Genomic DNA, 27,928 nt, shown 5'->3' on the forward strand with positions numbered 1-27,928 from the left:
AAAATCCAAGCCCCCCATCTGGGTGCTCAGGGGACCATGTGACCTGACCCTTATGCCATACTGAACCACTCACCTACATGCCACCACATTAGGTGATTTGTACTAGGTTGTCAAGTGCATTGGTCACAGACTCTCACATCCCCTGCCTTTGTTCATGTCATCCTCTTTGTCCAGAATGCCCTTTGGTAAAAGAGCCCAGGACCACGCCTGGCCAGCCGTAGAATCTCAGGAACTGTTAAACTTCCCCCCCGACTTCCTTTCTCATCTGTCTATTAAAACCCTCCTTGGGACTTCCCTGGCGGTCCAGTGGTTAAGACTCTGCGCTTCCACTGCACGGGGGGTGTGGGTTCGATCCCTGGTCAGGGAACTAAGATCCCGCATGCCTTGCAGTGAGGCCAAAAAAACAAACAAACAAACCCTCATCTTTCAAGGTCCAATTCAACTGTCATCCTTTCTTATTCTCAGGAAACGCTTGTCCTAACCTGACTCCCCTTCCTTCAGTACAATTGGCTGCTCCCAACACTTTGTACACCTGGATTGTGACTCCAGAACCTTGGTGCTTCCTGTCTCTGCTGCCAAACTGAAAGCTCCCTGAGAGCAGGGTTGAGCCTGATGCCTGCCAAAGTGCTGCATGGACCCTTGAGCCCAGTTGGGTTGAGCTGCCGTTTGGTTGGTTGCATTGCTTTCCTCAGAATGCAAGGGTACGATGCCAAGCTAGGAGGCAGGACACCTTGGGACTTGGTACCCAATCTGAATAGATATTCTTTTATTATTTATATCCTTTTGCTTCCAAAATTGATGAGAGGTGGCCCACACTCAATAAAACAGTTAAATTAGAAATAGAACATTTAAGACTCCACATGGAAGTAGCACGGTGCCAAAATGCTAACCTTCTTCCTTGGATGAACTAGCCTTGCTGAGGGGAGCTTTCACTGGGGTCCTCTCCAGCTGGGATGGCAGATGTGAGGGTCTCCTTCGGGTTGTTTCTGTTCCCATGCATTCTTTCACTCCACTCACAAACCATGATTATGTTTGAAAATGCCTAAGATGCAACGAGGAGAATTTAAATTCACAGCAAATACCTCATCCTTGAGGAATTGGACAGGTGGTGAGGAGGCCGTGTGGGTTTGCTATGTTTCAGTAGAGGTAACCTTGTTCCTGGGCTAAATTTAGAAAGCTTAGGTACTTCTTCAAGGGTCAGTGTACAGCAGAGCTGTATTTTAACCACAGCTTAGTACAATATTCTTCACATTGCTTTCTGGAGTGGCTTTTTGGTAGAAGCCAAGGGCCTAGGCTTAAGATGTCAACCAGGGAAGTCATCTAAGCAGCAAAACCCACCACCAGTTCTGAGTTGAGTGTGAACACTCACACATCCCTGTAGAACTCACAGAAGCATATGCTTAGATTCTCCCCATGCACATACATCAACATACCAACTAACAAATGTTCTTGTGCAGACCCACTCTGACTGCAGGGACACCTTACACACACACACACATACATGGCACACAGCCCCACTGGCTCCCCCATATCCCACGTGCACACACAGCCTTGGCAGGAAGAGACATGGAGAGCCGTCTTATTTCTGCACCTCACTCTGACTCCAGATTTTGCTCCCTTAGGACAGAACTTAAAGTGTCTATTTAATAGATTCAATTACTCCAGGCTCCCGAGACCTTCCAACTTGATTCTGATTGCTTTAAGGTGTCAGATAATTTGGGAATAAAGGGGAAAAGCAGCCTTAGGTTCTTGAAGAGGAAGTCGTCTAAGCTCATCTCTGAAGTGGTAGCTGCTGATGGTCTGGAGGGTGGGGCTGACCTCTTGCTTCCATGCAGGGTTCTGTCCATAGGTCCTGACAGACAGAGGCCCTCAGGTAGTGATTTGCTATGCTGCCTTGGTCTCCAAGGCAGGGACCAGTCCCTTTCTGCTGCCCTTCCTGGGAGCCCGACAGGGGTGAAAATGGAGGCCGAGGCCAAGTATCCCAGCAGGCAAGGAAACAGCCCTACTTTTTGCCCCCCTGCACCCTGCTCTGGGGTGAATTTTTTTGTCTGCTCTCTGTCCCCATTGACAGTGATAGCTCTTGGAGATTGATAAATAATCAGAGGTCACAGCCTTTGGCAAGCGTCAATGCTGTGCCAGTTGGAGATGGATATGACCTGTCCACTCCAGAAGCCTGAAGAGGGAGGCTGGGTGTGGGTGCGTACATGCATGTGCACTGCAAGAACTGTGATAGGCAGGAGGAAGCTAAGGACAAGGGCTGTGTGTGAATCCTGGCTTCACCATTGACCAGCTGTGTGACTTTGGGCAAGATCTTTGCCTTCTCTGTGCCTTAGTTTCTTCTGCTATAAAATGGGTATGATAATAGCACCTACCTCCTAGGGTGGTTCTGAGGATTACGAGTTACAGTATATAGCTAGCACCTGATGCTCAGCAAATGCTCCAAACGTCCTGGTTATTGTCTTTATAGCAAATGTGTCAGGCTGCAAGGCTGGCAAAGTCCTGGGGTGGGGAGTCCCGGCTGTGGACCCAGGGCAGTAGGATGGGGCCCTCCCTCAGCCCATTTGGCTGTCCTTACACTCTCTCCCCACCAGTCAGGCAGTCAAAGGATCCCACATGGACACTCTTCTGCCATGGTTGGGGGATGGCACTGCTGAATCCAGGGTACACAGGAGGACACCCACCTGCAGTGTGGAGACGGTGCCCCTCAGCAGACCCCTCCAAGATCACCTGGTCTCTCCTCCCTGCTTCTGCCAGCCCTGCTGTGGACTTGCTATCCTTCACCTCAACATTCCACAGTTTGCTTTAAAGTTGGTGCTCGTCACAGCCAGGACCTCCTCAGTGCTCAGAGACTTTAAGATTATCTTTGTTGAGAGGTTTTTGCCTCTCAACAGTGTGGCCCTTAGAAAGGGCTTTGGAGGGCAGAGACCCTGGCTCCTTTTCAGCTCCATGGCGGCCAAGCTTTATGTCCTTGGGCATCTTGGCCTTCCTGAGGCTTTATTCTCTGGGAAACAGGAACAACTACTTGCCTCTCAAGGCTGCTGTGGAGGTTAAGTAATATAAATTTACAACGGCTGGGGATGCAATAGACGGTAAATGTATCCTTGCCTTGACTGCTTCGAGGGGAAGCACTCCTCCGCAATGAGGAAACAACTCCTTTACTAAAACCAAAGAAAGAAGGTCCCCCGGGCGGCATGTGAGAACTGGAGGCGGCATGGAGGGGGGAAGCTCAGCCTCCAAGCTTCGGACCTGAACGTTCCCCAGGACCTCTTTCGGTCCTTTTTGGCATCATTCCCTTCCTATACAACTGGATCCCACCCCCTACTTCTCCCCTCCCCCTCCATTTGAGCATAGGTTTCCCATCCCTTAGTGGAGATAGGTAGGCCAGGTAGGCAGGTGTTAGAATTATCCCCGTTCCACAGAAGGAGAAAGTGAGGCTTGAGGTCGGAGACCCGCCCAGTGACAGCACCTGTTCACCCAAAGTGGGCTCAGGCGCCGTCACGTGTGCGGAGCCTGGGGACCCGGGCTTTCGGTAAGGGGGATGGGGGCGTTTGGGACGCCGAAGCCGGTCTGGGGGTGGGGTCTCCGCCGGGGGCGGGGCGAGGGAGGAGGGGGCGGGCCGCCGCTGCCACCAAGCAGAGCTCGGGCGCTGGGCGCGGAACCCAGCCCCTCTGGCGGCGCCGGGCGGTGCGGACGGCCTCTCCCGCCTCCACGCGCGCGCACGCCCGCCCGCCCGCCCGCCCGCGGCGGCGGCGGCGGCGGCGGCGGCGGCGGCGGCGGCGGCGGACCCGCGCACTCCGCCGCTTCGCCCATCGCGCCGCGCAGGCAGTCGCTCGCCGAGCCCGCGGCCGGGGCCCTGGCGTGCAGCGCGGGCCTCGGCGGGGCCCAGCGCTCCGGCCCGGGAGGATGCGGCCCTGGGCGGCCCGGGAGCTGAGCAGGGCCCCCGCGCCGGCCCCCGCTGGCCCCGGCCTCCGGAGCCGCAGCTGCCGCCCCGCCCCCGAGAGACATGACTTCCAAGCCGCATTCCGACTGGATTCCCTACAGGTACGCGGGCGCCGGCCCCCACCTTCTCTTCGACTCGGGGGCTCAGGCCTGGCCCACCACCCTCCAACGCTGAGGGCTTGGGGCAGGGTCGAGGGTGCCGGGCCAAGGTGCCCACCACCCCGAACTCGGAGCGCAGGGCTGGCTGGGGACACTGGACTGGGGCGCAGGGCAGCTGTACCCTCTTCATCTGGCCCAGCCCCGGGGGCGCGGGTTGGAGGCTCTGGGCCTTCCTGTCCCAACTTTGGGGGCCCCAGTGGACTGAACTAGCGTGCTCCGCTCCCCCACTTATCCGCCGGGGTTGCTGGAAGAGGCCAGTGCTCTGGGCCTGTGTGGGCCTTGGGGCAGTCAGTGCCATGTGGCCGCCTGGGGAGGGAGTGAACGGTGCTGAGCCCCCTCCTAGGCCTAGCACACCGGTCTTACTCCAGTATAGCGGCGTACACACACCCATACATCTGCAGGCATGCATCCACAGGACCCAAACTCTCCTGCTGGTCGGTTCACACACTCAGGGCATGAATTCCTGGAGACAGTCATTCCGAACCTAAAGCACAGACTGCTTTTATATACAAGCACCATGTATTGCTACACACACACACACACACAGATTCTCGGGCTCACACAGGTGTACTCCTGCCTATCCGTGCACATACACATCCTATATTTGGGGAATACCTGCCTCCCACTACCCCCACACAAGACTACTCATATCTTTCAGAGAGTCAGAAATCCACTTGCTAACTGGTTTACACCTGGACACACACCAACTCACAATATATGAGAACTGCCTTCACGTGCACAAGAGCACCTAGGAACCCAGGCACACTCAGGGAAGCATGGCCACCCTGTGTTCCCTGATGCTGTGGTCTGCCCCAAGGACAGCTGGGCTTTCCTGCCTGTGTGGAGGTCGGGGTGGGGGAGGGGTCCCTGGGGCTTGCACAGGTGCAGGCCTTTCTACATCCACTCTACTCCATTCTCTTCATTACCACTGGAAAAGAGCTCATTGCCATGGCAGCACCAGATCCTTGGCCACCCATTGGCTCCTTGGTTGCCATGGGCTACGGGGCTATCTCCAGGCCTCCCCTGAGAGGCATGTGTGTAAAAGGGGTGCCCACTGCTAAGGTCCACTATGTTCTTGCTGGCCCAGGTGCACATGCTTGTGGCTGGTAGGCACAGACTCTCCAGACCTGCCTTGTATCACAGCCTACCCTCAAAGGGAACTGATTCCAGTCACTGATAGAAAGTAATTCTGACAGAGCTCTTCTATGAGTCTGTCCAGACAGCATCCAAAATGGAAACCAGCTGAAACTGCCTGAGGCTTGTTAAAAGCAGATCCTTCTACAAAGAAGCACCTGTCACTGGCCTGGGGATTCAGAGTTTCTCTTGAGAATTGTTGTTGTCTCTAATCTCAGCACCTTTGGGGGCTTCAGGGCTTCCCAAGTTAGAATTTGTGGGTGCCCCTCCCACCAACACACACACGTGTGTGCACACACACGGGTCAACCCAGGGTTTCCGGTAGACGTATACAGTCACACCTCAGAGTCTCGCATAGACCAGGAGATTCTCCCATCAGGGGACCGGGGCTGTGCTGACTTAGGAGGGCTGTCACCCTGCACAGGGCATCCCAGCTGGGGGCACAAGTCGGTTCCAGAGCATCCTGGCCTTCTTGACAACATGTGGGCTAAGGACCTTCCAGAAGACAGTGCCGCCACAAAGAGTATCATTAACCTTTTCTAATCACCCAGCAGAGGTGCCTGGACAGTGCCTGTGGGCTCAGAGGCCTCTAGTGCTGGGGAAGTACCTGAACGGCGGGGGTGCTGATGGCAGGGTGCTGGCCACAGACTAACTCAGGAGGCAGGGAGGACAGGGGCAGCACATGGGGCTGGGATATGACGGCGTGTTTAGATCATGGCAAGCTGGGGGCCAGGCCAGATCGTGGTTCAAGGAAGCCTCTCCCAGGAGCCAAGGACCAAAGCAATTTGTAGAGTGAGTACACAGGTCTTAGAGAAAGTCTGCCTCAAACTGGGGAGGCTTAAGCCTGCCTCTGGGAAAGAGGGCCCTAGGGAGGTCGGGTCGTCGCTGGAAAAGGGCTCTGTCCTCCGGCGGCGAGTGCCCAGGCACTGGCATCCTGCAGAGAGTGAATTGGCACTTGCCCCAGCCTAGGCCCAGCAATGCCATCCCCTCATTCCTTTCTTGAGCCCACACACTCCATCTGGAGCACAGAATCCTGCCGCCCCGAAGCCCAGCCCCAGGGAGCAGCTTGGCACCCTTGTGGCCCTGCCCTGGGCACTGTCCCAGTGCTCTGCCACCCTGCCTTCTTGCTCTGTGGCAGGGAGGGTAGGTGTCTAGCTGGGGGCGGGCTGTAGTCAGAAGTTGCCAGACTCTCTCCTGCCTTGCTGGGGTCTTTCTGAGCCTGTACTGTGCCTGGGAAAGCACTGGACTTGGGTGTAGACTTCCAGAATGGGGAGATCTGGCTGAGAGGAGATGCAAATGGCCTTTTGCACTAGCAGGGCTGCTGATTGCAGTCAAAGCCACATGCCTGCCTGATTACAGAGAAAAGTGGGACGGAAGGCGGCAAGGCAGTGCACTTGCAGATGAGGGGGATGGGTACGTGTGCACGTGTTTTCGTGTGGAGTTTCCCTCATGTCAGACCGGAATGTGTCATTTGGCTTGGGGACCACAGGTCGGTCGATATCTCGTTAGCTCTCCTGGTGAGGGCTCTGTTCTCTCTGTGGTGGTTGCACCTGCGTCCCCTGGGCCCGGCTCCTTTTCTTTGAAGCAGTGACAGCTGGTGATAATCATCTTAAGGGTAATTGTGACTCAGTTTATAATGATCACAGATTAATTTCACGTTGACTTAGAAGCGAGCCATTTAGTTGATAAAGTGTAGCAGTTGGAATAGCTTTTTGCCTTTTTTTCTATTATTACTACTACTGATTTCTATTTCTGCCATTCTGTCTTCACCTGAGTTCTTGAGGAGCATTAACTGTCCCTGCTTCATGATTTTACAACTTTTTATGGGTTGTAGGTGGAGCGCTGAGAGTCAGGAAAGCCTGCTGCCCACAGGTGTATTGGAGCGTGGGAGTGATGGCCAGCCCTGTCCTCAGTGCTCTGTCTGCACAGTCCTGCGGCCGTTGCCCGCTCTCTCCCTCACTGGGCCGTGAACTCCTGGAGACCAGGAACTGCATCTGGAGAGCAGCCTGTTTGTCTGGCATGACCCAGCATGGATGTGATGCCCACTACTTTGAATCAAAGTGGCATCCCCAGGTGGATTTTAGGACTTCCTGGCTTTCCTGGTGCCACACTTGTGTTCTCAGCACACCTAAGGGCTGCAGTACTCTCCCCTCACAATGGGGCTTTCTGAGTGCTGCTGGAAAAGCACAGCTCTAGGTCAGAGAATGAGAACCTCAGGCAGGAGTGGCCCTCACAGGCTGTCCGTCCTCTGTGTGAATGCTCCCTGTGTAGCATCCGTGCGAACAGCCTCCATTCAGGTGGACGAGAACGTTAGAAAATCCTCCCTTGCGGTGGTGAGCCTAAGCCCGTCTCTGGGTTTCCCCTCCTCTTGGTCCTCGTTAAGATCCTCCTGGATCCCCCTCCTCTCACTCTGCTTACCGGGGAATGGAATGACTACTTATTAAACAAGACTCTGACTCTCAGTTCTCCCTCTGGGCGGAGCCTCAGAGGTGCCCAGACTCTGTCCCACTGCTTCACTTCTGGCAACGGGAAGGAAGAGCAGAATCTCCGCTCCCAGTTCCGCAGGGAGTCTGTCTCCTCTCCCACCCTGAGCGTCTTTGGGAAGTCTTCCTGCTGCTGCCTGGGGTGGAAGGAGGACGCACAAGGTTGGCAGATGATTCAGGGAGCAGGGATCCTGTGATGCCCTCAGATCGGTCTCTGCCCTCCTCCAGCGCGGATCCTGGAGCCGCAGGCGGGGGCCTGGGTGTGGCCTGTCCAGCACCGAGCAGAGTGAGGCTTTTATCCCCTCTCTCTGGACCCCTGCTCCTGTTGCTGTCCTCCAGGCCTCGGTACCCCCGTGGGATGGCTTTGATACTGATCAGTCACCTCAAGGCCTCTGTAGACAAAACCGCAAAGTCTTTCATCAGGCTGCTTGTCAAGCCCTGTCTCCTCCGTTCTGCCTGCGTGGGAAGACCTGGGTTTGGGGGCCCACCTGTAAGACTTGACCACTTCCTGTTAGGTTTCCAGGGTCTTCTGAGTTCATACTCTCTTAGTGAACAGTTAGTATCTCTTCTACTTTGTGTCACCTGTAAGTCTGCTGAGAGGGCTGCCTTGTGTCAGGTCATCGATAAACTCGCTAACCAAGAGAAGCATGATGCTAGAAACCTCCTTTGATGATGGCATGACGCACTGTTGCCAGAACCTTTGTCCGTCTGACTGGCCTGGCACACCGCTTACGTGGCTTTGTCTCCCCCGCATGGTATCGCTGCCGGTCCCTGCAGCTCCACGCGGAAGCCTGGCTGTACTGTCCTCCTGTCTTTTCTGATAGGTCCGTGGACGTGTGCCCTGACTTGCACACTTGGCCTGACCCTAACGGTCACGTCCCTTCTAGCTGTTCAGTCGACCCCTTCCACACGGTCTTACCTGGGGCCACACTGATCTGCACACTGTAATTTCTTCCCCCATCTGAACAGGAGGCTGTGTTTGCATGCTTCCAGCCTTAGGGCAGCTCCTCAGTTTCTTTTTTGTTCTTCAGAGATCCCCAGCTCTGGCTCCTGGTTTCTGTCTGCATGGCTGAGCAGTAGAATTACCTGAGTCACTTGCTTTAAAAAAGGAAGTGTAAGGTGGAGGATTCATTCTGGGGCATCTTCCCCAGCAGGTCTGAATTATCAGGTGAGGCTGAGTGCCCCCAGCAGTTTGGATTCACCTGGTGAGTTTGGGAGCCAGTGGCTGGAATGGAGACGCCTCATCTTGTGAGGCTGGAACTCTTGCGAGCAGCGTGGTCCTCTCCCTTCTGGAGCTGCCCCACCGTGTGTCTTTCCCACGATGTTCCAGTTAGCCACTCGGCGGCAGAAGATCTAGACATGCTGGGTGGGCGGGTGGGGTCTGGCATGCGCCACAGAGTTTGCAGCCAGGCACATTGGGTGGTCTTTCCTCCCCTGACAGCCCACTTCCCTGATTGCCTGAATCCAGCAGGGGCAGGTTCCACTGTGACTGAGGGGAAGGAAGGAGGGCAGAGGGCGGGGAGTGGGCGTGGAGAGTGGGTCTGCCCTGAGGTTGGCCTGGCCGCCAGGCCTCTGGTCAGCTCTGGTGGATGAGCTGCAGCATGGAGGTGGGGTCTAAGAGAGGGGGCACCCGCTTCCTAACTGTGTTGGCCAAGTCTGGCTGTTCCAGCCGTGGGGGAAACGTTCCTGACTCTTCTGTTGTCACACATGGTTCACTCTTCGGATACCTGTCTGGCGCCTCAGAAGAAGCAAGGGGATGTGGAGGGGCTGTCTCCTGGGAGGTGAGGGGGCCACTTGGTTGGCCTTGGGCAGAGCAAATGGACGGGTGGACACAGCAGACCAGGTTTCTCTGGCCTTCATGAGCCAGTGACCGGTGTTTCCCTGGGCCTCCCTGGTCCGCCCCTCAGCAAGAGGTGACCATCGTGAAGGAGCCGCCAGGGTCAGCTGGAAGACCCATTCGTCCGTGCCCTGTCTCCTGTCTGAGTCTCCTGGCGGGGCTGCAGCTGGCAGCCTGGGCTGGGCAGTGGTTCCATTATAGGAGCCTGAGTCATTAAAAAGCCATTACCGTCTGCTCTCAGGGTTATCGTTTAGTGCTGTCTAGAACAGTGCCGTCAGAAAGAGGCAGGCCTGGGTGTGTCCTGAGGAAGGAAGATGCCTAGGAGAGATTCCGTCACAGGAGATGGGAAGGCAGGGACATCTGGTGGACGGGGAGGGGAGGGGGCCTGGGCCTGCTGCGGAGGAGAGAGGAGCTTCCGTTCTGCTGTCCCTGGAGACGCCGTCATTATTGTCATTGTTCAGCTGTGTGCAGGGGAGTCTTTGTCCTTCACCAGGGACAGATGTAGTGTGCTCCGGATACGTTGTTGTCAGGCAGAAACGCCACCCGGTACAGGCTTGCCTATGCTGGGTGATGTGGTCCACCTGGGGCCTCTGCGGCTCTCCTGGAAACGCCGTGCCGTACCAGGAGCCTGCTGTCCTGCGCGTGGCGCTGCCCGCTCTCGGAGCCTCCTCATTCGGCTGGATCGCCGGCCCTCCTGGATGGGTCTTGCTCAGCCAGGCGTGTCCTTATTCACCGAGCACGTGCGGCTTCTCCCAGCCTTGCATCGTCCACTCCTGCGGCGTGCCCGGTGGTGAGGGAAGAGGAGGTGGGTGGCTCTCCAGGCACTTCTGGGGTGTCTTGAGTTCTTGGAATCTCTTCAGAAGCCTCACCCTTGTGTTCATCCGTCTTTCTTTGAAGGCCAGTGACTAAGTCCATTCTACCTATAATCGTACCTGCTGACCAGTGTTACTAAAGCCTAAGGCTCTTTGTCATTCTCCCCCGTCAGGGAATGGGGTGGGGACAGAGGAGGAGGAAGTGATGCTTTCGTGGAACTGCGTGGAAACTCCATGGGAGTGGGACAGTGGCCTGTGGTAGGAAGACGTCCTCCCCTCATGGATGAGTCGAGCAGCCACCGTGACCGGCAGTTTGGAGGTGGCACTGCTAACGCGAGCTTACCTCTCAGCGGGATGTCGCCCCTCCATGTTAGGGGTCAGAGCCTTTCATGGTGTCGGCACCGTGGGAATAATCGTCTGTGTCCTGCTCAGGCAAGCCCAGGGCTGGGGATGACCCAGGTGACTGCCCCCGGGCCTGTCCTATGAGAGTGCAGTGGCTCGCGTCATCCCGGTGAGCCAGGGAATGGCCTCTCCTGCTGTCAGGAAGGGGAGGAGCCAGCACTGCCTTGTGGGGGTGACGTGGGCTCCTGTGGCCCAACCACCAGGACATGCTGAGATGGCAGGCCTCCCTGTGTGGGCCAGGCACAGAGCTTGGCAAGCAGGGCGCAGTTGGATTTCAGGCCCCGTTGCTCCTCTCGGCCAGGTGGCACACAGAGCCAGACTGTAGTTGTCACCCGTATCCTGGAAGCCACAGACCAGAGCGGACAGTGGTGTTGCACACTCACCCTTTGAAGACGTTTCGCCCTTGCGTTCTCCAGTCAGGCCATGGACTGGAGGTGGAGAGATAGGAGGAGGAGTTGTAGCCTCTCGGACCTGACAGGGCTCCCAGGCACCCTGCTCACCCTGGTGCCCCCCTCCAGCCTGTGGTGCGGCCTTCTGTGATGGGATACTCACCACCCCAGCCAGCTGGGAGTTTCCAGAGCTATTCCTGTCCTCTGGGCCTGGCATTGCCCTCAGGGAGGCCGTGTGCAGCTGTGCGCTCTTAGGCAGGTGGGCTACTTTAGGTAGACTGAGGCCTTGACTAGAAGCGTGTCTGTTGAGTAGTGTGTTCTCCTGTGCTCTGGCCGCTGAGGGTTTGGTGAATGAGGCTGTTCTGTGCAGGGCCCCAGATCACAGCTGGAGATCCTCTTGCGTGTAGAGCAGCCCACAGGCATCAGGAAAGTCCTTCCCCGATGGCAAGTAGGTAGGACAGCTGCTAGTTCAAAATATGCAGTCTTCACAGGTTGTGGCCAGGGAGGTGAAGCCAGAGGTGGGTGGTGGGCTGTCTGCAATCCATGGACTTGCTGCCACCCTTTGGCTGGCTTCCGCAGCACAAGTAGTTTGCCTGAGCTGAGACGACGTTTCAGGTCGATTGTTCCAGTTGGAAAGGGCTACTGCTGTCAGAATTAGGTGGAAATGCTTCACCTTGTCTTCAGGGTGATGTGACCTCATCTTTCCCCCTTACGTGTGTACTGTACTCAGCTACACACAAGCACACCCACCTCTTAAACGGGTGTCTGCATGCATTTATGTTCAGGTATGTGCTTACACATGTAGATGCCCTCACACATTTGGACATCTCCCAGTGCACACGCATGAGATATTCCTGCAGCCTCACACACAAACCCAACACACTTGGACATACCTGTGCAGGCATCCACACAAGGTCTGATTCAGGGTCAGGCTCTGGAATAACTGGGCCAGGGCAGCCTGGAGTTCCCAGAGCTCAGATCCTCAGGCTCCAACCCCACCCCATGCAGCTGTCCTGACCTTGGCTTTATAGGTTTGGGCCTAGGTCTCATGCATGTGTCTTAGACTAGAAACAAAGTTAAGTGGTTGGGGATCCCTACTTGTGCACTTGGCAGCAGAGCTGGTCTGTGCGAGATGATGCTGCCCGTCCCAACACCGTAGGTAGGGACTCAAGGATTTGATGCCCTGCAGCCGCCCACGCTGTGTCTGTGGCCAGGGAAAGGGCCTGGTGGCCAGTTGACGGGCTGTGCGTTGTTGTGCTGTGTCTGCCCTGCGCACATCTGCACCAGCCCTAGCCATTTCCCGAGGGACTGGTTGGTGTCATAGTTTCACTCTCCCAAATGAGGGGACCTTCAGTCCTCTTTAAGTGGGGCGGTGCGGGGGGTGGGCAGTGTCAGCATTTCCACTTTACCACCTGGAGAGCCAGGAGTTTGCCTTAAACGGGTGGGGAGAGAGTCTGCTTCAGAAGACCCAACCTCCACCAGAAAGGACGGAAAGATGGAGCTGGAGGGACAGGCCCTTGGGTCTGAAGCCCAGCCTCGGGCCTGGCTTGTGCCTGATGCCTCTGGATCTCAGTCAGGCCTGGCCCTTCTCATGGACCCAAGGGGAATGTCTCCTCTATATTTACTGGGGCAGGGCGGACTGGGAAGTCCTTGGGGAGCAGGCATCCCAGCAGGAGTAAGTCCCCAAAGTGGCAGAAAGATGGCTCATGGCTTCATGTCTCAAGCTGGTTCCCAGATAGTAGCTTCACCCTTCCTCCCCCTCCCATGCCCAGCAGCCATGACGGGAGGGGTTTAAAGAGACCAGACATGGCTGGGGGTGGCCTCTGGGCTGTCCTGGCTCCTTGTGGGCAGGCCCTGAATACTCGTCTCTCCGTCCGCAGTGTCTTAGATGATGAGGGCAGCAACCTGCGGCAGCAGAAGCTCGATCGGCAGGTGAGTGAGGCTGGAGCCGGGCGGAAGGGTGGTCGGCGCTGGCTATCCCGGCCAGAGTCTGGGCCGGGGGGAGGGCTGTCCTCCTTCCTGGGGTGATCCTGTCTGGTGGGGAGAGGGGCCCCTCCCAGGAGAAGAGAGGCGAGCTCTCTCCTTTACCAGCTCGGCATTAGCACTGCCCCAGCATCTGGGGTTTCTGCCGGCGGGCAGCTTGGGTGACCGCAGTTGGACGTCTGTGCCGTGATCCTGCCAGGGCAGCTGCCTGGGCTGACACTTGCCAGCTTCCGCTGGACCCCACATCTTGGGGCACCAAGGACATGAGGCCAGGGTGGGCTGTGGACCGCACTGTGACCTCTGGAACCGAACCGAGCGAGCAGGTCCTCTCCGGTCCCAGGCTGGGCACCTTCCGTTGGGCAAGGCGGTCGGCCCTCTCAGGGCCCGCCGACCCCTGTGCTTGTCTGCTGCCTCTGTAGCGGGCCCTGCTGGAGCAGAAGCAGAAGAAGAAGCGCCAGGAGCCCCTGATGGTGCAGGCCAATGCCGATGGGCGGCCCCGGAGCCGGCGGGCCCGGCAGTCGGAGGAGCAGGCCCCCCTGGTGGAGTCCTACCTCAGCAGCAGTGGCAGTGCCAGCTACCAAGGTAAACCCCACCCTTGGGACAGCCTGGGGAGGCCCCTGCGCTGCAGCTTTAGACCCCAGCACTGCTTTGGGGAGCCCGTCCGGGACTTCCTGTTGCCCTGAGTAGGCGGGGGGCTCATCCTGTCAGGGGTGCCCAGGCCGAGTATGACTCCCAGCCCAGCTGAGTGGGGCAGGCAGAGGGAGGCTGGGACCTGGAGCCTTGGGCTCCTGAGTCCGGTGCCGGGGCCAGAAGGTCCAGCTTTATGGACCCTGGAGTTCAAAAGTCCAGGTTTCTGATCTGAAACATTTCCCTGAGAGCAGGAGGCAGCTCCTAGGAGCAGAACAGTCTGCTCCCCGCCAGCATGCTGCCTCCTGAGAGGAATCCATCTCAGCTTCCCGCCTGCCCAGTGCCTCTTATGGCAGACACCTGTTGCCTCCCCGCCCTGGCCTCCCCACACCCTCAGTGTCCTGGCTTCTGGCCTGCCGGTGGCGGCACGGAGCCGTGCTAGCCAGCAGCCTGCAGCCCCCATCTGTGTTTGTACACCCTGGGTCTCGCCAGGGGGCTCTCGCAGCTCATCCTGGGCCTGGGGACCGGGTGGCTCCATTGCATCCCAGTGCTCGGCACCTTCCTTCCTGCTCCGGACCCTGGGCTGAGCCCTGGGTCTGCCTCCGCCCTGACCAGGGTTGGTCTCTCTGAGCCTGAAAGGAGGACTCAGACTCAGTCCCCGCTGCCCCCTGCTGGTGCCGGCAACCACGGGGGCTTCTCCATCAGCCAGTGACTCCAAGAAGGTTGCAGGCATCTGGCTTTTGCAGCTGGAGGGAGCCACGGTGTTCCCCTCCTTCTGCGGCTTCCTCAGGGCGTGCTGCCTCCAGCCCCTTCAGTTTACTGGTCGTTGCCTCGCCTCGGGGCCCCTTCACAGTAACGCCCCTGTGTGCTTCAGTTCAGCAGCTCAGGCCACAGCTGGCGTGTCTGTGCTCCACCTGAGAGGCCCTTCAGGGGAGGGTCAGTCTTTGGGAGGCAGTCCCAGCTCTGCTCCACATGGAACTGGCCTCCGGCCCCACCCTAACCTGGCAGCCTTCTCCGCGTGCTTCGTCTGTGGGTGCCGGCGCAAGGGGGGCGGAAGTGCCTTGCAGAGAAGGCCCCCGCCGTTCTGCATCCAGTGGAGCCTGGCACCTGGCCATCCGAGGCTGCCCGTGGGAGGGGAGCCTGCTCCTGGCGCCTCGGGCCCTGCCAGTTGGCGCCAGGGCCAACGTCTAGAGGCTTTGAGAGAGTCTGGCAGGTCACAGCTGTGCGGGCACTTTGGCAGGTGTTTCCTGAGCACCGTTTGTGTGCCGGGTAGGGCCAGCCCCGCAGGAAGACTGCAGCCCCTCTGAGACAGCGCGAACGGCCCAAGTCCGAAGGCAGCTTGCTCACTTGTCATCTGCTCGCTGGTCCCCATGAGCGAGTCACTTACCTTCTCTGGGTCTGTTTCCTGCCCTGTAAAGTGAGGAAAATTGTGTCTCAGGGCTTCGAAAGTTGAAGCAGCCATGGTGTGTTCCAAGAGCCACTCAGCTGAACGCTGTCCCCCGCTGCCACTGCAGACCGGGCTGGGTCTTCTCCACGGCCCGGCTTCCCCGGCTGTGAGGAGGCCCCTCACCCAGCTGGCTGACCTGGGATTCCGGTTTCCAGGAGCCCCGACCGCCCTGCCCCCTGTAGCCTCCGCTGCCTCCTGCTCTGCCCTCTGCTGGCTCTTGGTGTTATATACAAGGGGATCGTTCTCAGAGGAAGATGAGGGAGTTTGACATAAATCAGAACGGACAGTTTATCCCAGTAATGAGTTTCTGACCTACTGGCCATGCTCATTCATGTTGTATATTTACCCATTGCTTAAATGTTTATTGAGGGTCTATTCGTGTCAGGCTCTGGATTAGAGGCTGCGGGTCCGGGGTGAGCACAAACGGATGTGGTCTCTGTTCTCTTATGGACCCTAAGGTCTAGGAGAAGAGAGAGAATGAAGTAGGTTGTTATAGGTGTGCTTTGCAGAAAGAAGCCGGGCCCAGTGAGTGAATGGCAGAGAGCCTGCTCCCAGGCTAGCGGCCAGAGAAGGGCTTCCCCGAGGAGATGATGTCTGAGCTGGAATCTGCGGGATGAATGGGAGTTGGTGGGAGCGTGGGCGGGAGCAATGAGGGCGGTTCAGGCGGTGAGACCGCAAGAGCAAGGCCCCGTGGCAGGAAGGGAGTCCAGGACGTACAAGGCACCGCAAGAGCCTGGTGTGCCTGGGACTTGGGGTGCCCGGGAGCTGAGGAGTGCGCAGTTAGACCAAGGGGAAGGCCAGACTTGCAGAAGGATGTCGGTGGTCATCTTATGAGCACTAGGAAACCACCCAAGGACCCTGAGCAGATTGGGGTTCTGAAGTGTGGAGAGCGTGGAGACGCCCAGCAGTGGCCCTTCCGAGACCTCTCTGTTGGCGTGCGGCTCCTGTCCCTTACTGTCCTGCCTCAGGGGCTCATCCCATGAGGCCAGTGCAGCTCCCTGGGGTGCTGGCCCTCGCTGTGGTCTCTCCCGGGGCTGCAGCTTTTCTGTCTTTCACCCACCATTTCGATGGCCCACATTCTCCCAGACGCTCTCCCACCCCCTCCCAGACTGCTCTGCTTCTGGGTTGGCCGTGGTGCGGGCCAGGCTGTTGACTTAGCACCCCGCGGGGGCTGGGGTGGTGCCGCCTCCTTCCCACTTGGCCTGCCTGGCAGAGACGGCGTGTGGAGGCCCTGGCGGGGCTTGGCCAGTGGTGGGGGAACTGGGAAGTGTTGTGCTGGAGCTCTGGCCTCACCTTGCGCCCGTGTCTCTGTCTCTCTGTCTCTCTCTCTGTCTCTCGCTCGCTCTCTCGCGCTCTCTCTCTCTCTCTCTCTCTCTCTCTCTCTCTCTCTCTCTCTCTCTCTCTCTCTCTCTCTCTCTCTCTCTCTCTCTCCCTGCTCTGTCTCTCGCTCTCTCCTGAGCAGTTCAGGAGGCCGACTCGCTTGCCAGTGTGCCCCTGGGAGCTGCCCGCCCCACAGCGCCAGCCTCAGCCAAGAGGACCAAGGCAGCCGCCGCGGCGGGGGGCCAGGGCGCGGCCTCTGGGAAGGAGAAGAAGGGGAGGCACAAAGGTTGGCTTGCCCTCCCTGCTGGCGTCCTCAGGAAGCCCAGCCCCTCTGTGGGGTTGGCGGGAGGCTTATCCTCCAGACCTCGGGGTGCGGGACCGGGCGGGAGGCCTTGGCGAGGCCCTGGGTGGCGCTCCGGGCCCCGCGTCCCAGCTGGCTCGCAGGCCTCCTCGCTCCTGCGGCACCGGGCTGGCCTCGCGGGCTGCCGGGACGTGACGTCCAGCTCCCCGCCCGGGGGGCCTGAGCGCCTCTACCTCCGCCCTGACCAGGACGCTCCCTCCGGGGGGCTCACTGTCTCCCGCAGCCCGTCCCCACCTTGGGCAGCTTCCTCGACTCTTCCCTACTCCCAGTTCCACCCTCTGGGCCCCCCAGACCCGTCTGTTCCCTCTGCTCCTGCCTCTGCAGAGAAGATCCCTGGAGATCAAGGACGGTTACGGGGCCCTGCCCCGAGCCCTGTCTCTGCTGGCTAGACACCCTGTCTCCTCAGGCCTTTACACGGAGTGGCTTCGGGCCTCTGGGTCGTGGCGGGACAGTGGCGTGGTGGGGTCCGTGGGCTTGTGGAGCTGACTGACCGCAGCATGCTGGGTAGAGCCTTGCTTCTGGTCCTGAAGTGTGGCAACTTGGGCAGGGAGGTTGACGGGGGAGGGGAGCCCCTCCATTCGGGGAAGCAAGTGTATGCCGACCTGGCTTTTTTGAGGGGCCTGTGTGTTTTTACGACGTGTGTGAGTCTGCGTGTGTGCGGGAGAGAGATCAGCTTGGACGACGTAGAGCTGGCCGCGTCTGTGCCGAGTGGTGGCCTTGCCGTGTCGGATCCGGCCTCGTTCTCCCTCTCGTCCTTTCCACCGTGCAGTTGGTTTGGGAGCTGTCTGCTGTCTGCCTGGGATGTGAGGCATCTCAGTCCCACCCTCGGCCACAGATGTGGGGGAACGGCAGAAGAAACGGAGCCCATGCCCCTTCCTAGCTCGCTGATCGTTGAGAGGCTGACAGACAGCTGTCATTCCTTTTTAAAAACTCGGTTTTGCCAATGAAGTTTTCAGAGGGTCCCCCCATTCTTCCCTCACCCTCTTCCTGGACATCTGAGAATCCAGGCTCTCCCCCCGCCCTCCCCACCCCTGGATGGGACTCAGGAGTGTCCGTGGCCTGCAGGCACCGGCGGGCCAGCGGCACTGGCAGAAGACAGGTCCGAGGCCCGAGGCCCCATGCGGATCCTGACTGTGGGCCAGTCAGACCACGCCCGGGACGAGGGGGAGACAGCCGCTGGTGGGGGCACACGGCCCAGTGGGCAGGACATCCGTGCCACGATGCAGAGGAAGGGTGAGCCCCGTGGGGGTCCAGTGATGCCCCCCAAGCCCAGCCCCAGGTTCTCAGATGCACCCTTCTTGGGGAGCATGACTCTCCTGTGTCTGTTCCAGCCCCTCCCAGGCCCTGGTGTGGGGCACACTTGGAGAGCAATGAGAAACTTCGGCAGGGAGGGGCCCCTGATAAGGCTGAGTTAAGGGAAGTGTGAACTACGATAACCAGCCAGCTCGCAGCCCAGCCCTGTCTCTCCCCATCCCCATCTGCCCCCAGGGAGGCCCAGGTTTGGGGACAGGTTTCCTTTCCCTTTGGTTCCTTTGAAAAAGCTCCTGCTTGCGAAACGTGCCCCCTCTGTCTGCTGAGCTAGGGGGAGCGGGGCCAGGAGGCTGAGAGGCAAGGCAGATCCTCCCAGGAAACCTGCTGCCCACATTGTTTCCCGACCATGGGATAGCTTCCTGGAGAGAGGGCTGTTGAGGCACCTTGAGGCTGGAGATGGCATCCCAGGTGTGGAGAAGCATGTAGCCAGGGGGTCCAGGCAGGCTTTGGAGAGGAGTTGGTGGGCCCCACGCATCAGGCTGAGTAAGGAGTCGGGCCTTTCCCGAGATTTCACGGCCTGTGCTAGCCAAGGCCTCTAGTAGGCCTGAGGCCAGAAGTGGAGGCTCCCAGTGCGGGGTCAGCTCAACTCAGGACTTGCTACACGGAGACAGGGCACCCTGACCGCTAGAGAGGGAGGGTCTGATGGCCGAAGCTGGGAGGGGGGCTGCACCTGGGGATAGTGGCCAGCCCCAGCTCTCGTACGCACCAGAGAGAAAGCGTCCTTGTGTGCATCTGGTTGTATGTGTGGGAGTGTGTGGATGCACATGTGTACATGCAGCTCTGCACGTGTGGGTGATCAGAGCCTGGGAACCGGTGACCGGGCGTGCCTGTGTGACCGCTCGTCCCTTCCCGCTCCTCTGTGGCCCAGGCGTCTCCAGCAGCATGAGCTTCGAAGAGGAGGAGGAGGATGAGGACGAGAACAGCTCCAGCTCCTCCCAGCTGAACAGCAACACCCGCCCCAGCTCTGCGACGAGCAGGAAGTCCATCAGGGTGAGTACGGAGCTTCCTGCTCAGCAGAGGGGCAGACGGCAGTGTCACCCAGCTGGGAGGGGAATGAGTGTGAAGTGACGGGGAGCTGGCTTTTCTGGGCCAGGGGCTGGGCCCAGGTGCCTATCAGGAGCTTCTCCGGCCTGGGCTCTTCTGTCCTCCCAGTCTCTTCAGCCAGGCTGGGGGCTGGGGGGAGCTGGAGTTGGACAGGATGGCCCCTGAGAACCTGCCCATTTCCTCCTTCCCCACCCCCAGGGCTGCTGAGGTGAGGGAAGGGCTAGGAAGCTAGCTGCTGGTCCCAGGGCCAGGATAGCTGGGTCCACATCCCAGGGGGCCTGCCCTGTCTCCCACCACTACCACGTTGGGGGCAGCTTTGGATACCAGACCACCAGTTTCAGCTGTTCAGGGTCCCTGGGGCTCAGGCTTCTCCTCTCTCCTCCGTAGGAGGCAGCCTCAGCCCCCAGCCCCCCAGCCCCAGAGCCGTCGGTGGATGTTGAGGTCCAGGATCTTGAGGAGTTCGTCCTGAGGCCGGCCCCACAGGGGATCACCATCAAGTGCCGCATCACACGGGACAAGAAGGGCATGGACCGGGGCATGTACCCCACCTACTTTCTGCACCTGGACCGTGAGGATGGGAAGAAGGTGAGGTTGGCTTGGACACACAGTTTTCACCCTGTGGGCTTGAAGTCCTGGGGGCTGGAATGGGACTGGAAGCCTCAGCTCCAGCACTGACCTGCCAGTTCCCCCAAAGGGACAGAAGCCTCCATGCCTGGTCAGTGTGTGTGTGTGCACACACGTATGTTCCAGAGCTGAAGCAAGGGAGTCACTCGTGAGTGCAGGTGTGTGAGTGGCACCCGTGATTGTGTGTGGACCGGAGGCCGGGCCTGGAACATGACCCTGCTCCACTCCCAAGGTGTTCCTCCTGGCGGGAAGGAAGAGAAAGAAGAGTAAAACTTCCAATTACCTCATCTCTGTGGACCCAACAGACTTGTCTCGAGGAGGGGACAGCTACATCGGGAAACTGCGGTACGAGCACTCCCCCAGGAGGCCGGCAGGGGTGGGGCAGGCAGGGGCGGGCTCTGTAGAGGGCATCTCCTGTCCCCGAGGGAGATCCAGGCCAGGGGTCGATCCTCTCCCAAAGTCGTTTCTATCAGATCAACCATAGGCCCGGTCTGTGCCAGCCTAGAGCCGATCTGAAGATGGGCCTCACATGCCCTACCCTAAGCTGCTCCTAGGCAGAGGGGATGCGGGCCCGCAAAGGGGGTTGGATCAAACCCTAGGATGTCAGTGACAACGTAGGCCACCGTGGAAGAGCCGCCTTAGCCCCATGGTCAGTGCCAAGGGGCATGGCTGAGAGTGGGCCCTTGAGGGAAGAGAAAGCAGCCTTAGGGTGGGGGAAAGGCTCTGAGCTAGGCCTCAGGTGAGGGAAGGTGTGCTGAGGAAGAGTGCCCGGTTTGGGAGCATAAGTCAGGCTTAGCAGTCAGGAGCTAAAGCTGGAGATGGGGCTGGACCAAAGCTCACAGGCTGAATGGGACAGAGTAGTAGAACATCTCCACCCTCCATGGGGCGCTGAGTCCCCTCTGCAGTCTTGTCAGATGCCACTCTGGTGGCTCACCTCCCGTGTGGGGAGCCACTCCTGTTCCTCCAGGGAGACTTTCTGTGGAACTCAGATTTCCCTGAACTGAACCGAGATGCTCTTTGATTAAACTCAGAGCAAGTTGAGGCCTTCTGTCCAAGAAGCGCCTCCAGAGGTGGGGACTCCGTGCGCAGTGTGCCTGTGCCCCCAGGTCCGCTCCTGGCCCAGCCCAGAATGCTTCGCAGGCTCGCCACAGGACAGCCTTGGGGCACAGGGTGCATGACCCTATGCTGATCGTGCCTGTCCTTCAGGTCCAACCTCATGGGCACAAAGTTCACCGTTTATGACAATGGAGTCAACCCTCAGAAGGCATCATCTCCTTTGGAAAGTGGAACCTTACGTCAGGAGCTGGCTGCTGTATGCTACGTGAGTCGTGGGCTCCCGGGTCTCTGGGCTCCAAGTTAGACGTGACACTCAGGACTTGCTACCTGTCTGTGGCCTATCCCATCTACCTTTACGGGCAGACACGGAGGCGCAGTGGAGTGGCCCCTGCCTGGGACAGGACACAGCTGGCCATCTGCTTGGCGAGTTCTGGGGACTAGGCCTGGCTCTCTGAAGCCCAGCCTGGATGCCTCCTGGAAAGGAGGAGGCAGAAGGCCTGGGTTCCTGTTGGTGCAAGCTTCCAGTCCTCCCTCCCGTGTTCAGGTCCTGAATGGACTGGAAGGCCCTTTGCATTATCATCTCATTGAATATTCAACCTAAGAGCTCCATCCTATCTTCTTGATTGTATAGATGAGGAAACCTAAGATCAGAGGTTGAGTCACTTGCCAATGTCACACAGCTCACAGATGACCAAACTGGAATGAATATAAACACAAAGGGTTTCTCCATCTCATTTCAGAATGAGGACCTGGTACCATCAGCCTGGGAATGCATAGCTGTTTTGTATGATCCAGTGGTGCCACCTGCTGGTCGGCTTTGGGGAGGCAGTCTGACTCTTCAGATAGTGAGCCCCAGGTGCTATTGGAGGCTCTGAAGAGATAGTAGTGAAGAGAGAGACAAATACAGACCCTTATGGGATGTGAACCCTTAGTGGGGAGATAAGCTATAAGACAGTCATATAAGCAAAATAAATATGTTCTGATAAATGGTAAGAAGGAAAAAATAAAGCAGGGAAGAGGCCTATGAATGTCCTTTTAGGAAGGATGGCAGGGAGGCCCCACCAAGGTAGTGCTTAGGTAAAGGCCAGAAGGAAGTGAGAGCCAGCTGTGCAGGTGTCGGGGAGAACACAGCGAGTGCCAAAATCCTGGATGCCTGGCATGCAGGGGGAATAGCAAGGAGGTCAGAGAATGCAGGGAAGTGGTGAAGAGAGGGGGTAATGGGGCCGTATGACGTGAGGCCTTGCAGGTCGAGGGAAGACCGTCAGCTTTTACTCTGAACTGAAGAGGAAAATGATCTGACTGACCAGGACCACTCACCGCTGTGTGGAGAACAGATGACGGGGAGGAGGGCGGGGGGGGGGGGGGTGGTGGTGGTGAGGAAACAAGGATTCCAGCTAAAGGCCAGTACTGTGATCTTGGTGAGGGGTGGTGGTGGTGAAAAGTGGTTGAACTCTGAATATAATTTGAAGAGAGAGCCGACAGCATTTGCTGATGGATTAGAAGTGGGGTGTGAGGGAGAGGGGGGAGTCAAGTATGACTCCAAGTAGTTTGAGCAGATGGAAGAATTGAGATGCTCTTAAGTGGAGCGAGGAGGACTGTAAGAGCAGCTCATTTGGGCAGAGTGGAGATTCAGGAGCGCACTTCCGGACATGGTAAGTTTAGAGATGCCTGTTAAGACATGTGAGTGGTGGAAGCTAGCTCAGCTCAACTTTATTCCCTCCCCCCAGTCTCTCCAGTAGGTAAGTTGAGTCCTCACAGGGCCAGTGTTGAGTTCTCTGTCGCTATTTCCTAGGAAACAAATGTTTTAGGTTTCAAGGGGCCGCGGAAGATGAGTGTGATTGTCCCAGGCATGACCATGGTTCACGAGAGAGTCTGTATCCGGCCCCGCAACGTGAGTCTCTACCCCATCCCACCCGCCTTCCCCATTATCCCAGCGTCTGCATGAGCGTCTAAGGGCAGAACTCCAGCTGGTGTGTATGTGTGGAGGAGACACAGTGTGAGAAGCCCTGGAGGTCTAGGGAAATCTAAGGACTCCCACCCCTGGGGCAGATCCCTCTTTGGGGGGGGGGTCATGGTGCCAAGGCCTGGGCCTGGCTCAGCTGAGGCTGCCCTCCCAGGAGCATGAGACGCTGCTATCACGCTGGCAAAATAAGAACACGGAGACTATCATTGAGCTGCAGAACAAGACGCCTGTCTGGAATGACGACACGCAGTCCTACGTACTCAACTTCCACGGGCGCGTCACTCAGGCCTCCGTGAAGAACTTCCAGATCATCCACGGCAATGACCGTGAGTGTTTCTGCCCTGACTTGTTACTGTCCACATGGTACCCGGGGCCCTTAGCTCAGGGTTCAGCTCACCTAGCCCTGCCCGTAGAGGTCAGAGGACATGGATTATACGGCTTAGATTAGGTGTAAAGAACTTTCTAACCATAATGACTGGGAGGCCCTGGAGGAACCTTCTCTGGAGCCCTGACCCGAGATTCTGTGCACTCAGCAGAGTCTCAGGCGTGGGAACACCCTTTGAATGGACTTCCTCTCTTCTTCCCTGTCTCCTGGTGTTTGTATGCATCTTTCTCCTCTGCCACCTGTTCCATCTCTCCTGCCACTTCTCCCAATTGGTCTGTGTTTTACCTCTGGGATTCTCTTGGCTTCTCTGCTTCTCGCTTTCTCTTCCCTCTTGTGATTTGGGTGTCTGTCCTTCCCCATCTCCGCCATCCCTGCTCTGCCCTTCTGTCTCTGTCCACACTTGTGCCTGGCTCCAGCGGACTACATTGTGATGCAGTTTGGCCGTGTAGCAGAGGACGTGTTCACCATGGATTACAACTACCCATTGTGTGCGCTGCAGGCCTTTGCCATTGCCCTGTCCAGCTTCGACAGCAAGCTGGCCTGCGAGTAGAGGCCACCTCGTGCCCTCTGGGGTTGCCCAGCCTGGAGTGGAGCTGCCTGCCTGCGGAGACAGCCCTGCCGACCCCCTGTACATAGGCCGCGTGCCAGGTGACCCTTTGGCTCTCAGTGGGCTCCTGGGCCCAGCCATCCAGGTACTGGCTCCTGCGCCTTCACTGCTGAGGCAGAGGAGTGGGGGATATGAAGGGACCAGCGTGAATTCTTTCTGCGCCCCAAGATCAACGCCCCCACCCCCGACCCTTGGGTTAGTATCCTGCTGCAGTCACGTTTGCCAAGCTGAGCAGCCTCTTCAGCCGGGGAGGCAGGAAGAGGTGAAGAGGGAGAGGAAGCACAGTGCAGGGCTGCTGGGGCCCGGCCATGCACCCAGCCCAACTGCGAGGGGCACAGTGAGTGTTGTGTGTGTTAGTGTAAGTGTTAGGGCACACCTACTTTACAGAGCAGAGGGCTGGGGAGCCAAGCCTGGCCCTTACAACTACACAAAGTCCTCCAGCTTCAGAAGGCCTCAGCTGGGCCTGGGAAGAGTTACTGGCATGGGGAAAGGTGAGTGGCAGGACCTTGCCAGGGTTGCAGGGGCCCGGCTGTGGCTGTGGGAATTGGCTGGTGGCCTAGGGTTTGAGCTCATTTGATTTCTCTGTGTGCACAGAGGCGGCAGGAGGCCAGCCCCCAAGGTCAGATCTCTTATAGAGGATGGGGCCTGCAGGACGCAGGCTCAGCATACAGGCGGCGCGTGGGACAGGGCTGTTCCCCGGGAGCTCCCTGCTGAGCAGTCCCTGCGCAAACCCCATGAACCCCAGGACACCAGCCCCAGAGCCCCAGACTGCACACAGGTAGGCGTGCCTGGAGCTCCCGCCTGTGCTTCAGCTCCCACTGCAGTCAGCCTGGGCTGTGGTTGCTGAGGGATTGTATGTGGTTCTTCTTAGCTGGGAATGGGACAGGGTAAGGAGAGCAGGAAATGTTTCAGAACCACAAAAGATCAGAGGTGGCAGGACCCTGAGAGATCATCTAGAAAGTAGGACTTGCCCTGGGTCACCTGGCTGGTTAGGGGCAGAGTTCGGAGTTTCAGCTCCCTTGATTTCCTTGTTTCCACCATCCCCCAAGAAACTGCTCTCTCTGACCTTCCTGGGGCACAGTCCGCATGCCCGTGCACCTGATTCCGGAGACTCGGAGATGTTCAGTGGGAAACTGGGCGGTTCCCTGCCGAAAGCTGCCTGGATTTTTGCATGTCCGTCTGATAGTGACTGGCCTGTGCCTGGCTCCTCCCCGAGGGCAGGCCTCAGCAAGGCTGCTGCCCATTTTGCTACCTAGGTGTGACGGGTGGGTTGTGGGTGTTCAGGGCTGCGCCTGACCTCTCCCTCCGCCGCCCTCCTGCGTGGATGGTACCATCTACTCTGACGACTTGGGCAGTCTTGCATATTTGTCATTTACCCTGACAGAGGCTACTCACCCAGATGGAGATCAGAAATCAGTGGGAAGCAAGCAAGGGTTGTTCCCACTTCAGAGCAGATGTGCTTGGAAAGACTACATAGAAGTCGGTTTTTTAAAAAGTAAACATGTTAGCAAGGCTCTGAGGTGAAGTTGTTCTGACTTCAGTGGGAGTAGCATGCTCTCATTTCCTGGTAACCTGGGTTTTCCTACGTTGAGTGCTTAAAGCAAGACATTCTTGTTCTAGCAGGGATCTGCCCACACCTGGGGCATATGTCTCTGTGAGAGGTCCCTCCAATGATCCAGGTTTTGTTAACATGGTCTAGTTTCTGGACAGCTCTTGCTTGACTTGGGGCCATCTTTAGGGCACTAGAACCTTCTATACCGGAGCTGGTCCACTTGCCAATGAAATACTGTCGCGCCGTCCTCCTGTCCATAGTCCCAGTTTGGCTCTTCCTTTCTTGACTTTGAAAAGAGAGACCTGCTGACATTTAGAATGATGGAAAGTAGATGAGCTCTAAAGTCTAGTCAAGCTGTTTCTCTGGGTCAGTGATTTTAAGGTAGAACAGGTTGGTTCTGGATCCTCATGAGAGAGGGGATCCTGGGGCAGAGTGGAAAATTCATCAGAAGCACAATGGAAGACTAGTCCCCTGCTTTTTCCTCTAGTACACAGGGCAGGGGGTTGAAAGGTGTTTTCGTAGGGTCAGGAATGTGGCCTGAGAGTCCCAGCCTGGGCATGGACAAGGGTAGCTCAGCAACAAAACCCTCTGTTGGGCACTGAGTGACCAGCCAGAGTACTCGAGTCACCTGCTTAAGACCCCAGCCTCGGAAGGAGGTCTGTTCTGAAGACCCCATTCCTGGTGATGCTGGTTCTCCTTGACCACTGGCCTCATAGCCATGGGCCCAAAGACTCATAAAGCTGCCAGGGCCCCTGGAGGCCACCTGGGCTCAGCCTCTCCCACAGGAAGAGTTCTTGCCCTTCATACCCTCTAACCAGATGGTCCTTGGTTGGGCAGGGAACTTGGTGATGGAATGAGCAGTCCCTAAGGGTGTTGGGCAGCTGGGACCTTAGGCAGCTCCTCTGTAACTGCTCCTAGCTCTAACTCCCTCCTCCTGGGGCCACACCCCCAAACAGTTCTACAGAGCAGTGAAGTTCACTTCCTTAACTCTTCCCCAATTCTGGCTTTTCTTTCCTTCTGGCTCCAAGGTGCTCTGTGTCTGTCTGTGTGTCTCTGTGTGTATTTGGGGCAAAGGGCAATCTGTGAACAATCAATTGAGGTTTCCTATTACAATCATATTTCTACAGATGAATAGGAAAGGAATAAGGATGTAGTTATGATCACCGGTGGATTTTGTTCATTTCGTGCTCTTTGATCGGAAAGTATCCTTCGGAAAGTACCAACTCTTTCTCCCAAGGTTCTGATTGGGAAGACACCATCCCCAAAAGTTTAGTTCTTCAGTTCCCACTTTGCATTACCTGAAGAAATTGGTGTGTTGCATGTGTGCTTTTGGATGAATTTGGACTTATTCTAGTTGAATGTGCCTTAAAAATCATGACACTAATTCAGAACGAGCATGTAAGGTCCAGACCCATGCTGAGGACAGGTGTTAAAAGCCAGGGAGTGTGACAATCAATCACAGGCTAGAAGACAACATTTGGGGCCCACCTCCTTCACTGACAAGGGCAACAAAATTGTAGACGCAGACATCGTTCTTTGCTCTGGAAATGGTGGGGCATTTACTTCTAAATGAATTTACCGTATATTTAGAGGCAGTTCTGAATTTAGCAAGCCACAGTGATGTGCTTTCCTTACAGTGAGGGGAGAGGCTGGGCTGGCTGTGTCCACGGCTTTGCTATGCAAGCACAAATTCCATCTCCTAGATGGAGTCCCTGGCTCTCCCTTCCTGTGGGAACACCAGCCTGCCCCTCTCTACAATTCTTCACCCGAGCTGAGATTCCCCTGTGACCTCAGGATGCCAGGTGGCCCTCAGGGCACATTTTTCCAGATAGCTGAATGAGTTTGGTGCCCAGCACTGAGTGGGGCCTCACTCCCCTGCAGTCAGGGCCTGGCGTTGGGACCCTACACTGCCCTGGGCCCTGGCTTGTAGAACTTTAGCAGCCCCAGGAACAGGCCAAAGGATGGGCTCTTGTTTGAGTTTAGTGGTCACCTGTCCTTCCATACCTCCTGTTTGTAATTTTCTGTCATCTCAGGATATGGGGGGAAAGGTACAGCAGAAGTATTTGGGACGGGCTTGGGTTTTGAATTCCAACCAAGTTGAGAGGCAAGTTGGTCTTACGGAAAGCACTGCTGCACTTAGTAACCATGTGGTTTTGAGCAAACCACGTGATTGCTCTAGGTCTGTTGTCTCACCTACGAAATAAGGAGGTTGGACTGTCAACAGCTTGCAGTAGGATTCAGGGTGAATGAAAGTTGATCGTTGCTCTCATCACTTTCTGGCTCATCACCGTGCCTTTTTTCTTTCCTAAGAAAGACGTCACACCCCTTTCCTCTTCTCTTCTGTTGTCCCTCTCTCCTTCTCTATCAAGGTCCAGGCAGAGCTGGAGATGAGGCCAAGATCCAGAATTTCCTAGAGAGTAACAGAGTGGCTTAGAAAGGGAAGCCCGACTCTGGCCTCTTTAATCCTGCATTTGGTGACTAAGGGGACTTAGG

The 27,928-nt window shown here is 57.4% G+C and overlaps 1 protein-coding gene across 1 annotated transcript in view; it reads left to right on the top strand.

Moving 5' to 3' along the window:
- Positions 1-23,826, top strand: part of TUB (TUB bipartite transcription factor) — a gene marked incomplete at both ends in the record, with an annotated part of 60,326 nt that extends 36,500 nt beyond the window's left edge. Inside the window, 11 exon segments of the mRNA XM_082844632.1 lie at positions 13,036-13,087; positions 13,558-13,720; positions 16,675-16,818; positions 17,959-18,126; positions 19,073-19,194; positions 19,636-19,833; positions 20,105-20,217; positions 21,079-21,193; positions 22,721-22,819; positions 23,046-23,217; positions 23,693-23,826. Coding sequence (XP_082700758.1) covers positions 13,036-13,087; positions 13,558-13,720; positions 16,675-16,818; positions 17,959-18,126; positions 19,073-19,194; positions 19,636-19,833; positions 20,105-20,217; positions 21,079-21,193; positions 22,721-22,819; positions 23,046-23,217; positions 23,693-23,826 — 1,480 coding nt within the window.
- Positions 23,827-27,928: the final 4,102 nt, after the last annotated feature.

The sequence above is a fragment of the Leucopleurus acutus genome, assembly GCF_964270905.1.
Source record: "Leucopleurus acutus genome assembly, chromosome: 8".
Lineage (NCBI taxonomy): Eukaryota > Metazoa > Chordata > Mammalia > Artiodactyla > Delphinidae > Leucopleurus > Leucopleurus acutus.